Source organism: Kryptolebias marmoratus, linkage group LG7 (assembly GCF_001649575.2).
Source record: "Kryptolebias marmoratus isolate JLee-2015 linkage group LG7, ASM164957v2, whole genome shotgun sequence".
In the NCBI taxonomy this organism is placed as follows: Eukaryota; Metazoa; Chordata; class Actinopteri; order Cyprinodontiformes; family Rivulidae; genus Kryptolebias; species Kryptolebias marmoratus.
In genome coordinates this window covers 13,948,819-13,961,808 of record NC_051436.1, presented here as the reverse complement: position 1 = coordinate 13,961,808, position 12,990 = coordinate 13,948,819, and the positions used below count along the sequence as shown (strand labels likewise).

Sequence of the window (12,990 nt, the reverse complement as noted above, 5' to 3'; positions counted from 1 at the left end):
TGGTCAAAAACCAAGTTTTCTGTCGTTGTTAAGGTCACTGAGTAACTTGTAAGTAAACGACTAAAGGAGTGTACAGTTACTAATAATATTACATTTTTATTCTGGTTTTAGAAAATGAAACTACAACAGCTTTAATAGTAATAAATATGTTTTTTAAGCTTAAGACAACAAACCACACCCTTTTAATTGGCTTCTCCAAGGCTGTAGGCACAGTGAATCTACTAAATATTAAAGCGTCAGTTCCCAAACTTTTCAACAAATAACTAACAAAATAACAGTGGCAGAGAATTGTGATCAAAACCATTTTTGATCAACATTGGTATTAGACCAATTGAACAACAGAGATCACACATTCGACAACCAGTTGACTATTTTTTTCTCTATTTACAACCATTGTAATTATCTTTTGGAACAATTCTGAAAAAAAATTAAATAAAAAAAAGAATCATGGTATTTGCAGTCATTTTTCCAATTCAATGAAAAAACTAGAAATCATCTCAAAACCCTAAAACTGGTGTTTCAAGGCCAACAGTTGGGTCCCAACCCCCACTTTGGAAACCATTAAAGTGAAGTAGAGAGCTTTTATTATTTAGCTGTCAAAAAATACTGTTGGGTGGTTTGATTATTATTGTTGTGTGAAGAGACAGATATTTCTTATGTTAACTTCAACTTCTATGCTGATGATACTGTGATGTACTCTGTTGCATCTGTGCTGTTTTATGGTTCTTTGTCTGTTTCACAATCCTTTAATGTTGTTCAGTGTTTTTTTGTGCGATATTAAACTTGTTTTAAAGGCTGGGAAACCCAAGCTGATATTCTCAAGTTTAAATTTGAATCTTTAAATTTTCCAATTGTCACCACTCTTCAGGGTTCTGAGATTAAATTATGTCTGAATACAAAACTTAGGAAATCATAAAAAAGAGAGAAATATTAAATCTCAAAACGTGCCTGAATAAATAAAGGTCTCAATCAAACATTAAAAAAATAAATGTTACTCATTGCCACCACTTCACCTCTGCAAATGTTAATTTAAGTGATATTTTAAAGATAACAAATTTTAGATAGTTACATTTTTGAGGTGGTCTATTCACAATGAGTCATTTTGTTGGATAGCCTTGGGCATTTGCAAAAATCCACATGCTATTAACAAAAAATAATAATAATCATGGTAATATTTCACACACAGAGCCCTTCAAAGACCTGAGGACAGCTCTGCTGAGGTTAATGTTGCCATACAGCTGATTCAGTCCTTCCCATAAACAGAGTTTGTTTGTTTTTCTTCCTTAACCGCTGCTGAAGGAAGAGCTGAATCATAAGGAACATGATCTAATGTGAGCATGTGTGTTTTCATGGCACTTGTTGGACAACACTCGGGAACACGTTGTACCATGAAGGTTTAATACAGCCAAAGAGGGAGGTTTGTCCTGCCCCTCACACAAGACAGCAACTGTTAGAAAATAAATGTTTTTTTAGTAGATTATGGAGAAAAATAAAAATGACTGATCTTTTGCTTTTTTTTTTTCATCTTTGCTGATTCAGCTTTGCTCTAATACTAGCTGTGATGGCCATCTTGAATCAGGCTGACTCCAAAAGGGAATCACTTGTAGATGTACACTCCAGTGGTTACTTTCTGACAGTTTTACTAAAATCTGTACAGTTCATGCCAAAGTTTTAGGCAAAGTTGTTGTGCAATGTGTGGCGATGATGCTCATTTGCTACCACACCAAATCTTAGCTGAATATGTGCAAGGACACAGGCAAAATTATTATTTGGCATCAGGCAATACAAAGGGTGATGGTGTAAAATTAAAAGTGGCCTATACACAGTAAATGTTCTTTGCAGTGAAATTCCATTGGCAGCTGCTGCTTTCAGGGTCACAATAGATGGTAACTTGCATGTGTTGCATAAACAATCACTGGAAGCATATTATGTCAAATAAAAGTTAGTATTATAAGTGTCACTGTGAAAAAATACTGTATGAGGAACACAGTATATTAGGGCTCCTCAGTTAAAATTGAGATAAGACAAACTTCCTCATTTTAATGCCATATTCTAAACAAAACCTTTTGATTACATGTATCATTGCAGCATTAAATCAATGATATTTAGTTTAAATTATTTGTCAAAGCTTCCCTTAATTTTTCTTTTTCTATGTAGAAGTATTTTCAGACTTTAGTGCTTTAAGTTGTATTTCTCTGACTTGCTTGCAAGCACAGGAAACAGGCGTTTCACAATTTCACCACAGGGCAAAGTCTTGACATTTACACACTAAACTGTTCTTGAACTAAGATATGCATGTCTGTTTTTCTGCATGCAAACACATGTTCCGTGTGCATGCATCGTGTGCGTGTATGAATGAAGCTCCACACCAGCTGTGTTCTGCATGCATTTGTGCATTTGTATATTTTTACAAGCATGCACTGTTTCTTAAAACCCTCAATGTGCCAACTCCTGACTTCCTGTCGTGTTGAATGAGAGTACGTTAAAAAAAACCACACATGGGTCACGTGACAGAACAAGTCTGCGACTTTACGTGTTCATTGTGTGCAGCACAAGTCCTTGTTTCAGATCACTTCATTGCCGGAGTATATCTGTTTTGTCACAATGATTCTTCAGAACCTGTTCCTTTAGAATACATGCACTAACCAAAAAGAGGAAGAGGAAGAATAGAAACAACGTGGACAGAGAAGTGATGGACTTGACAGATGAGAACTGCAGTGCAGCCACAGACACAAACGGTGGTGAGTTCAGTGCTGCTTTTGTTTCTGAAAATTGTTACATTCTGGGCTCGTTCAGAGCTACTTTAGTTTAAGAGTAGTTTAAGTGTTACATTTTTGATCAAATCTGGAGTTTAATGGCAGAATATTTAAATATGTTATTTACAAAGAAGGTTTAATAACAGTGTTGTTATGTAGTTGTTGTGTAAAATAACAAAAAGGAGAATTTAAAGTGTAATGTAGAGACTAGATATCTGACAACTGTTGTATTTCTTTGCTTTGTGTCATTCAGCTTATCCAGTACGATGCACTGAGGAAGTACTTCTCCCTTTCTTCACAGATGAGAGTCTGCAGGCCGCCATGAACCTCCAACACTTGTCTGCCTCCCCAGGGATCCCGCCTGTGGTTCCAGAACTTCGACTGGTCCTTTTGGGAAGAAAAGGAACAGGCAAGAGCGCTGCTGGGAACACCATCCTGGGAGGCGTTGGTGGGTTTGAGAGCGGTAAGCCCACAGAGGAGTGTGTGAAAAGGCGAGCTGATGTCGCTGGGAGAAAAGTCATGGTCGTGGACACACCTGGATGGGAGTGGTACTACCCACTGAACAGGACCCCCAACTGGGTGAGGAGAGAAACCTTACGCAGCGTGTCCCTTTGTCCTCCTGGACCTCATGCTGTGCTGCTGGTTGTACGGTCCTGTGCTTCCGTCACAAATAACTACATCAAGGAGATCGAGGAGCACCTGGAGCCACTGGGGAAAGATGTGTGGGAACATACCTTGGTGCTTTTCACCAGGGGGGACGAACTGGGCCTGGTGACCATGGAGCAGCGAATCCTGACGAGTGGCCCGGCACTCCAAAGGCTCATCCAGAAGTGTGCCAACAGATACCATGTTGTGAATAACCACAACAAAGGAGACGGGACACAAGTCAGAGAACTGATAAGGAAGCTGGAGGCGATGGTGGACAGGAAGAAGAAAGGGAAGAGCCATCTCGAGTTGGATCATACTGTTCTGTCGGGTCTGGAGGCAGAAGGAAAGAGGAGAGCCAGAGAGAGGAGAAAGAAACAAAGGCAGATGGAGGCCCAGGTGCAGAGAGGAACCATCAAAGCCGCTCTCATGAGTGAGTCCTTCACATTCTTTAATTTATATACTCCAACTTCACGAGTGGCTTCAAGTGCATGAAAACATTTGATTTTCATAATAAGGCTCAGAAAATATAGAGAAGGCTCCTGCAGTGGAAAGCACACCATTTAATCAACATTTTATAACTGAATGAAATGAACGACACTTCAGACATTTGAAAACCTTGGTATTTTAGTTTGAAAAGTTTGCATGTTGTTGAGGTTTTCTAAATCATTAGACTTTTAAGCTTTAGTTGAGTTTTTTTTTATTTCCTCCTGAAAACAACATTTTCAATCAATCAGCTACACAGCTACAAGACCAAACTGAATGGCACTTGAATTTACAGATAAGAGACACTTTATCCTCATCACCAGGCCAGAGGGAGATTTGCATTTCTGAAACATTTTTCATTTGGACAACTGTAACTTTTTGTAAACAACAAATTCATACTATTAGATAGTAATGAGTGAGTGATAGTAATATAACTGCAATTTGACCGCAAATATGTCAGCATCGATTGCAACTAAAGGATTAAGTAAATCAAGTCGTAGCCCTAATTTAGTCATGACCCTAAAGAGATAATGTCTTCATGCTAAATCCCTCATGCCAAAAGCCTATGCTAACTGCATTTTTATAACAAATTTAACCAGTGCATCCAAATCAACTGCAGTTACGAGTTCCCTGACCCCAAGCACACAAATATTTCAGCTCAATTGTTGGTGGTGACAAAAACAGAGCTAAAATTGTAGATATAGTCAGCACCAGTATAGGTAAAAATGGCTGCTGTAGCAGAAAACTCCTTTCAAACTGTGTAATCTGCATTTATTGGATCTGGCTCTTGAATCCCCCACACACCTCCTGGTAGGAGTGTTTCTCTAGTGAAACCAATACTTTAGAAGATACTGAAGCTCTGTTTATCCACACTGGAGAAACTCAGAAGTTTCACAATAAAAGCCTTACAACTGTGATACAGCAGCATTTTATTTTGCCTATGTTTTTGTACAAGGCAGTGTTTATACAATAAATCATATGTAACGCAGCTGATGACAAGATTTATGTGTTGTAAAAAACAAGGCAACATGACTGAACATCAGTCACAGTTTTGTAGAGGAAGACAAATGGTCATCAGTTATGATACCTGAGTTATGTGTTGTTGTTGTTTTAATTTAAATTTTATGTAGGTATTCTGTTGGATGGATTGAATGGTTGGAGTGACAAAACAAATTATTTTTGGAAAATATATCAGTGGGGCGATGGTATTCTTTTCTTGATTAGGTCAGACAAGCTCAGATTTTAGGGTTAATTCCCTAACATGAGAGGCAGAGAAGGGTATCATCTGAGTAGCAGTGAACAAAGCCATGCAAGTGTCAAAATCTGCAGATAGGTCAAGTAAGATAAGAAATAAAGACTGTACTGCTGCTCTGGCTGCCTTTGGGGCGTCTGTCAAAAAGAGTAGAAATTTTCCAGTAATGTGGCCTCCTTTAACCACCTTTAACTTTAAAAGGATAGCATGGATTCTAGTTTTCAGTTTGACCAGGGTTTAGAGTAAGCTTTTTAAGGCTACCCAAGCCTCTTTGAATGCAGTCATGTATGTGCCTAAGATTGTCAGGATTTGGGTATTTTGTGTTATTTTCTTGTTCTTTATTTGATTTTTTCCTGTGATCCTTGTGTTAAGTAAGTTCCTTTTGTTTTCGTGTTAATATTTATTCTTGTATTGTCTTGTTCCTTGTGTTCCCTGTGTCACTATTCACCTGCCCTCAGCTCAGTAGCCTGCCACGCCCATCTCACCTGTTCCCCATCATCTCCCAGCTGCAGCTCATCTTACACTGACCTACAGTTCTTTATATTCAGTCTCTGGTCATTTCCTCTCTGCTGGTTCGTTGCTGTTTGCTTTCTGTTTTCTGTTTTGTTGCTCATGGTTTCTGCGCCACACTCTGGTTATGTTCCTTGTGTCTCTTTGTGGTTCTGGGTGTTCTGTTTCTTTTGCTTTGCTGCCACATCAGCCTTTTGTTTTTGTTATAATAAATCAGTTTAAGTTTGAATGGGTGTCTACGCTCTAGGTCCATTTACCTCGCAACCTGATAAAGATGAACAAAGCGCAGTTCAACAACTGAAAAAGGGCACAATGGTAGAGGAAGTGGTTTGACAATTAATAGGCGATAAGTCCAACACAGAACTGACTGATTGTTGTCACCTTGAGGCTTATGGTTGGAGGAGAATAGTTCAGTCACTTTTCGACAAAAGTGATACCAGATGGGAAATACTTTCCAAGATTAAATGGACTTTTAAATGGAGTTTTCTCCCAGAAGTTTTGAGATTAGTGCACAGTTATCTGTTGGTGTCAGTCTGACGTGGTAGTGTAGGTTGGATTAAAGTGATTTGATGGAAAGAGGCTACAGGCTGCCCACGCATCAACTCTGTAGAGTTCATAGAGTCTGTATTATAATACCTAAAGAGAACAAAAATTGGAAGTTAAAATGGAAGTTAAAATATATATATAAGCAATGAATTCTTCCTTGTTGTAGATAGCAGCTCTTTGAGCATTTTCAGTTTTGAGAAATAAAGTTTCATTATGACCAGATCAATAAGATAACAACTAGTCTGAGTGGGATCAAGTGAACTGCTGCTGACTTAAAACAACTCTACTCTCAAAAAGGTCACGGTGGTTCATACAAACACTATTTTATAGACACTTACATTGCTGCTTATTTTATATTATTGGTTATTTATGTAAACTTCTATGGTTATCTGCAAACACAAATAGTGGCACCAGCAGCTAGCTGTAGCACTTCTGGTGCAGCCTGGGACACTTCCAGCAGGAATAATATTTCTTCAAGAAAACTCATGTAATACAAACTACATACAGATACAAAACTCAGTCAATGTGACTTTGTTATAACTACTTTGATGACATTAAAACACACTGATTGAAGCTTTTTGTTCTTTTTTCCCCTTCAGGTGACGGACCTCAAGGTTCTGAGCTCGATGCACACCAGTCGTTCTCCAAGGCTTCTCGGCGGCTTCCAGAAGTCAGACTGGTTCTCCTGGGTGAACGGGAAACTGGAAAGAGTTCTGCTGGGAACGCCATCCTTGGAAAGACAGGCTTCTTCAGCTCAGGAGAAGTAACAGAGGAGTGCATTCGTCAGCAGGCAGAGGTGGCCATGAGACTGGTGACTGTGGTGGACACACCGGGCTGGGAGGCAGGAGTGGCTGGAGCTACGCCAGAGAGAGTCAAAAGGGAAATCATGAGTAGCGTGGCGTTGTGTCCGCCTGGGCCTCATGCTCTGCTGCTGACTTTAAGGGTGGACATTCTGGTGAGGGCGGGACATGTGAGGGAACATCTGGAACTTCTGGGAGAGGGCGTCTGGAGGCACACCATCTTACTATTCACCCACGGGGACCAGCTTCGGGAGGGGGTGGACATCAAGCAGCACATCCAGAGCGGAGGCAGGGACCTGCAGGGCCTGCTGGAGAAATGCAGGGGGAGGTACCATGTGATCGGCAGCAGAGACGGGGGAGGAAGGGGAGGCGAAGGCGCTGCAAAGGTGACTGAGCTCTTGGAGAAAGTTGAAAAGATGGCAGCAATGAACAGGTGTGAAGCTTTCTCTAGTCTGGTTCTAGAAGTCAGGGATTTAAGCCAACAAAGGAACGAAAAGTTCAACCAGCGGCTGAAGGAGATCGGCGATAAGATGCTTCGTCAGGAGGGGGAGTTGAAGAAAATGAGAGAGAGGGAGATGAAGAGCATTAGATGGTTCTTCGATAGAAAGAAGAAGGTGAAATCACCAGGGAAAGCTGACATCCAAAGAGAAGAAGAGGAGGATGAGGACAGGAGGGTGGGTGAAATCAGGAATGATATGGGCGAGCTGGAGGAGAGGATAAGATGGCTGACAGAAGACAGAGAGAGGGAGATTCAGGATTTAAATCTAGAAAATTCCAGGATCCACATCACACTAAACCAAAGCCAACAAGAGAAGTATGAGGTGGAGCTGGAACTGGAGCGGAAGGAGAGGGAGCTCGAGGAGCTGCAAGAAAGAACCGAAGAGCAGCAGCTGAAGCTTCTGGATCTGGAACGTTCCTGCGTGGAAGCCGAACAAGAAAAGAAACAAAGAGAGGATGTTATAAGGGCACAAAAACAAGAATGGAAGAAAGAACTGGAGAAAAAGGAAGAAACTATAGAGATGCTCAAGAAAGAGAGACAAGAGTGGATCGAAAAGCTTGAATCTTTAAATGTAGACATGAAACAAACCAAAATACACTATGAAGACATCCTTGTTGAAAAAGAGCAAGAAAAAAATAAGGAGATGGAGGAGAGGGAGGAAGAACTGAAAAGAGAGATGGAAATAATGCTGCTTGAAAAAGAAAAACAGCTGGAAGGACTGAGTAAGAAAGCTGCAGAGGAAAAACAGACAGCACTTGAAAACATTAAACAACTGGAAAAAAATATGGAGAACAAACTGGAAGAGCTGAAATTACAACATAAAACTGAAATGGAAAGAAAAATTCAAGAGAAAGAAGTCAAGATAAAAGCCATAAAACTGCAGCATCAAAAAGAGATGGTCAGAAAAACATCTGAGATGGAAAACATTGTGCAGACAATGAAAGTTCAACAAGAAGAAGCTGAGAAGATGTTAAAAGAAAAGTCTGATCATATAGAAGACATCAAGCAAAAGCATGATGAAAAAATAAAGAACATGAAGCAAGAACAACACAAACAGGTTACTGAATTAAAAGAGCAATTTGCAAGAGAAAACAAGGAACAAATACAAGCAAAAAACAGAGAAATGGAAGAACTGAAACAAATGTTTTTAACTCAAATGGAAGCTAAAATGCTGGAAAATGTAAAAGAGAAAGAAACAATTAGACTTAAACACAAGAAAGACATGGAAGAGCAAAAACAAGAGAAAGAAAACATAGTTGAGGCCTTAAAACGAAAGCACCGGGAGGAGATGGTCAGAAAAATATCTGAGATGGAAAAAATGACAGAGACGATGAAAGTTCAGAAACAAGAAGAAGCTGAGAAGATGTTAAAGGAAAAGGCTGAGGATTTACAACAGATCAAACAGCAGCATGCCGAAGAAATAAAGAACATGCAGCGAGAACAACAAAAACAAATTGAGGAATTAAAAGAGGAGTTTGCAAGAAAAAACACTGAACAGATGCAAGCCAAAAACAGAGAAGCTGAAGAATTAAAACAGCTGTATCTTGCTCAAATGGAAGCTAAAATGCTGGAAAGTGAAAAAGCCAAAGAAACCACTCAGCTAAACTACCAAAAAGATATGAAACAACAGAACCGAGAGAAAGAAAAAGTTTTGGAGGCCTTAAAGCTGAAGCATGAGGAAGAGATGGCAACAAAAATAGATGAAATGACAAAACTGATGGAAGCACTAAAAGCTGATCACCAGAGGGAAGTTGATGAAGCAGTCAAACAAAAGGAAGAGGAAGTTGAAAAGGTCAAACACGAATACATGGAGAAACTAAACATCTTGGAGCAAAAAAGAGAAAAAGAAACCGAGGATCTGAAACAGCAGCTGATCAGAGAAACAGAGAAACAACAGCAGGAAAGACAAAAACAGATAAGAGACCTAAAACAAAAACTCTCTGCAGAAATAGACGAAATTAGGCTGGAGCAGACAAACATGTCGCAAGAGCTGCAACGGAAAGATAAGGTGACAGAGGAATTAAAATGTCAGCTCGAGAGTGAAACTGAAAACAGGAAAAGAGAGAAAGAAGGGCACAAGAAAGAGATGGAGGAGAAAGAGAAAGAGATCGAAGAGATGACGGTAAATTTCAAAGAAATGAAGGAAAAAGAAAACAACCTGTTGAATGAGATCAGAGCAATGGAGCAAAACGTGACAAAAGGAGAAAGAGAAATTGAGGGCATGAAATTGAACATTAAGGAAATGAAGGAAGAGCTACAAGAAAAGGAACAGAAAGAACTTCTTTACCTGAGTCACCAAAAAGAAACCGAGCAAAAACTGGAGGAAGAAGAGCTCAAAACTGAAGCAATGAAAGAAAAACTGAAAGAAGCTGAGCAGCAGCTGTTGCAGACGAGAACAGAAAAAGAACGAGTCGACTTCGACCACAAGAGGCAGATGCAGCAAATGCTAGAAGAAAGCAGCAGGACGACAGAAATGTTAAAACATCAGCTGAAGGACGTCGACGAGATCCTGCAGAGGAAAGAAGAAGAGCGAGGGATGATTATTCTGAGCCAAAAGAAAGAGGCCGAGCAGCGACTGCAGGACACGGAGAGAAAGATGGAGGAGATGAGACGACAGCTTTTAAACGACATGGAGAAAGAACTGAAAGAAAAGGAAATGGAGATCGAAAGCATTAAACAGCAGGACGACTACAGAGAGACGAGATGGAAGGAAGAGCTGAGGAAAAAAGAGGAGAAAGACGCGCATGAGATGAACAAGCTGATAGAAACAATAGATAGGAAAACAAAAGAAATAAGAGAAGCGCAAAGTCTTCTTGCACAGAGAGAAAGCAAGGTCGACGAGGCAAAAAGGCTGTGTGCAAATTACTTAAAAGACACCGAAGAGCTGAAAAAAAGCAATGAAAAGGAACAGCAAAGGTACGCAGAGCAAGAGACGAAGATCAGAGCAGAAACGATGCAAAAACTTCAAGAGAAAGAAGAAGAGCTGGAACGTTTGCAGCAAAAGGACAATGAAAACGAGAGAGAGCTCATCCAGCTGAGGCTGACCATTGAGCAAACCAAGTCTGAGCTGAAAGAGCTCACCAAGAAAATGGAAAAGGAAATGACGAGCATGATTCAGAAGTACGAAAAGGAAATCGAAGTTAGAAATGAGACCATCGAAGACAAAGACGGCCATATAAGCCGCTTGGAAGAAGAGAGCCGAGCTGCAACAGAGAAATACGAGGAAAGCCAAAAGAGAGTGAAGGAACTGCAGGAGCAAAACGAAAAGATGAAGAAGGAGGCAGACAATTTCCAAATCAGGTTTGAGGAGCTGAGGAAGGAGAGCCAGGAAGAAGTTAGCAAAAATCTAAAGCAACTGGAAGAGAAATTAAAGACCATAAACGCTGTAGTTCAAGACAAAGATGTGGAGTTAAGAACCTTAAAAGAGGCCAATAATGAACTGCAAGCAGAGATGGAAAGGCTTAAAGCTATGGAGGAAATGAGCAAGGCTCAGGTGGACGAGCTTAGAGAGCATTTTACAAAGCAACTGATGGAGAAACAAAACAAGAATGAGGAGGAATTCTTAGAAAAAGAAAAATTAGCCAAAGAAAAGGAGCACATTCTGAGCAGAACGGAAGAAGAGCTGAGCAAAAGAAGAAACGACCTCGACGCAATAGAGAAAGACCTTACTGAAACTGAGGTAAAGCTGGAGAGGAAAGAGCAAGAGCTTCAAAAGCTACAAACGAATCTAGAGATAAGACAAAAAGAGCAAGAGGAAAAAGATAAACTCAAGGAAGATTTGATCTTGAGAGAGCAGAATCTTGAGAAAAAGGAACAGGAGCTCGATGCCATATTTCAAGTTCTGGAGGGCACACAGAGGGAGCTGAGCTCTCATGGCCAGGATCTCCAGAAGAAGGTCAGAGGACTGAAGGATCAGGGCAAAGAGCTGAAGGACAGAGAGTGCTACTTGAAAAACGAAGAGCAGGAGTTGCTCAGCTTGAAGTCAGAACTCCTGATGCAAAACGAGCACGTCAGCTGCACGACGCAGGTGTTGGACGAGATGCGCCGAGAGATGGCCTCGCTGAAGGAGGAGCTGCACACCCGGGAGAGCAAACTCAAGGACTCGCTCAAAAAACTGAACAAGTGGGAGCAGAATCTGAAAAAACGGGAGGAGGAGTTGGACAAAAGGGAGCAAAGACCTGCGGCATGGGATAAGCTGGACCACGACGAGTTATTCTATCAGCCGGCTGCAGTGGAGAACTCAGGAGATAACGGGCCTTTGATTTACGGAGAGGTCAGTGAGAGGAGGGGAAGAGGAAAAGAGTCAAACAGAGACAAGGGCACAGAAGACAAAGAGAATCAAGAGATGAAAATGGGTTTATCAGCTACAGAGAGCGTAAACTGTCACCTCAAAGCACTTAAAAAAACAAACCTTGAGATGAGAGAGAGAGCAACAGTCAGCAACATCACACTGATATCTCAGAGGCCTGAAACATCAAACAACAAGGACTCTGGGTCAGATTTGAGGGTGATGATATTAGGAGAGACCTGGTCTTCTCGCTCCCCAGCTGGAGTCACCATCTTGGGCGCAGAAGCGTCCAAAAACGACGGATCCAGCTTCAGGTCTTGGAGAGGTCAAATAGCTGGGAGGCGTCTCGCCGTCGCAGAACCGCTCGGACTGAGGTGGCGAGACGGACCCGACCCAACAAACGCGTCGCAGCAGGAGAAGGGCATCCTGGACGGCGCGTCCTGGTTCCACCCGGGCGCTCACGTCGTCCTGCTGCTCGTCCCCGCCTTCCTGACCTGCACGCAGAAGTACAGACGGGCCGCAGAGGAGCACGTGGGTTTGCTCGGGGAGGACGTCTGGAGACGCACGCTGGTGCTCTTCACGTGGGGGGAAACTTTAGGCGAGAGCGCCGAGCAGCATGTCCTGAGGAACGGGGAACTGATGGGGCTCGTGGAGAGATGCGGGGGCAGGTATCACGTGCTCAGGAGCAAAGGAGACAACGCCATGATCGAAGGACTGTTTGAGAAGATGGAGGACATTGTTGCTCTGAACAGCAGCTGAGACTAAATTATTTAAGCATGTAAAAACTGCTTTTTATTTGTTTTTGTAAATATATTCTTTGAAACACAAATCTGGAGATTCTTGTTGTCTAAACAAGAATGAAACTGGTCTCAAATAAAGTACAACCTAAAATCTTTCATTGTAACATTGAGCAATAAATTGCCTCTCATAAACACAATGCATCTTCTTTTTTATCTATGGGAAATCTTAATCTGTGAAGTGCTAAATAAATTTAGTGAAGGAAGATTTGCCCTTTGGTAAAATTCAAATTGAAAACTGCACTTAAGTACACATAATCAACATCTTGCTTAGTGAATGATTCATGAGAGCCCATAATTCATTTATTGCATTTTTAAAAAAGAAATCCTGTTATAAGCTGTAAATCTGCAATGAATCCAGAAAACCTAATTTGACCTAAAACTATGAGGAAGTTGTGTTTTTTCTCCACT

The 12,990-nt window shown here is 41.1% G+C and overlaps 1 protein-coding gene across 2 annotated transcripts; it reads left to right on the top strand.

Annotated features, from left to right (window-relative positions):
* Positions 1-2,527: 2,527 nt before the first annotated feature.
* si:dkey-185m8.2 (trichohyalin) lies at positions 2,528-12,673 on the top strand. Of its 2 annotated transcripts, none has more exons than XM_017433209.3 (3): positions 2,528-2,741; positions 3,058-3,834; positions 6,795-12,673. In XM_017433209.3, exons 1-3 carry the CDS (start codon positions 2,693-2,695, stop codon positions 12,539-12,541), a joined length of 6,573 nt encoding a protein of 2,190 aa, XP_017288698.1. In that variant the 5' UTR covers positions 2,528-2,692; the 3' UTR covers positions 12,542-12,673. The 2 variants fall into 2 exon arrangements, with proteins under 2 accessions (XP_017288698.1, XP_024865628.2); XM_025009860.2 differs by having other exon boundaries at positions 3,010-3,834.
* The last annotated feature ends 317 nt before the right edge of the window (positions 12,674-12,990 follow it).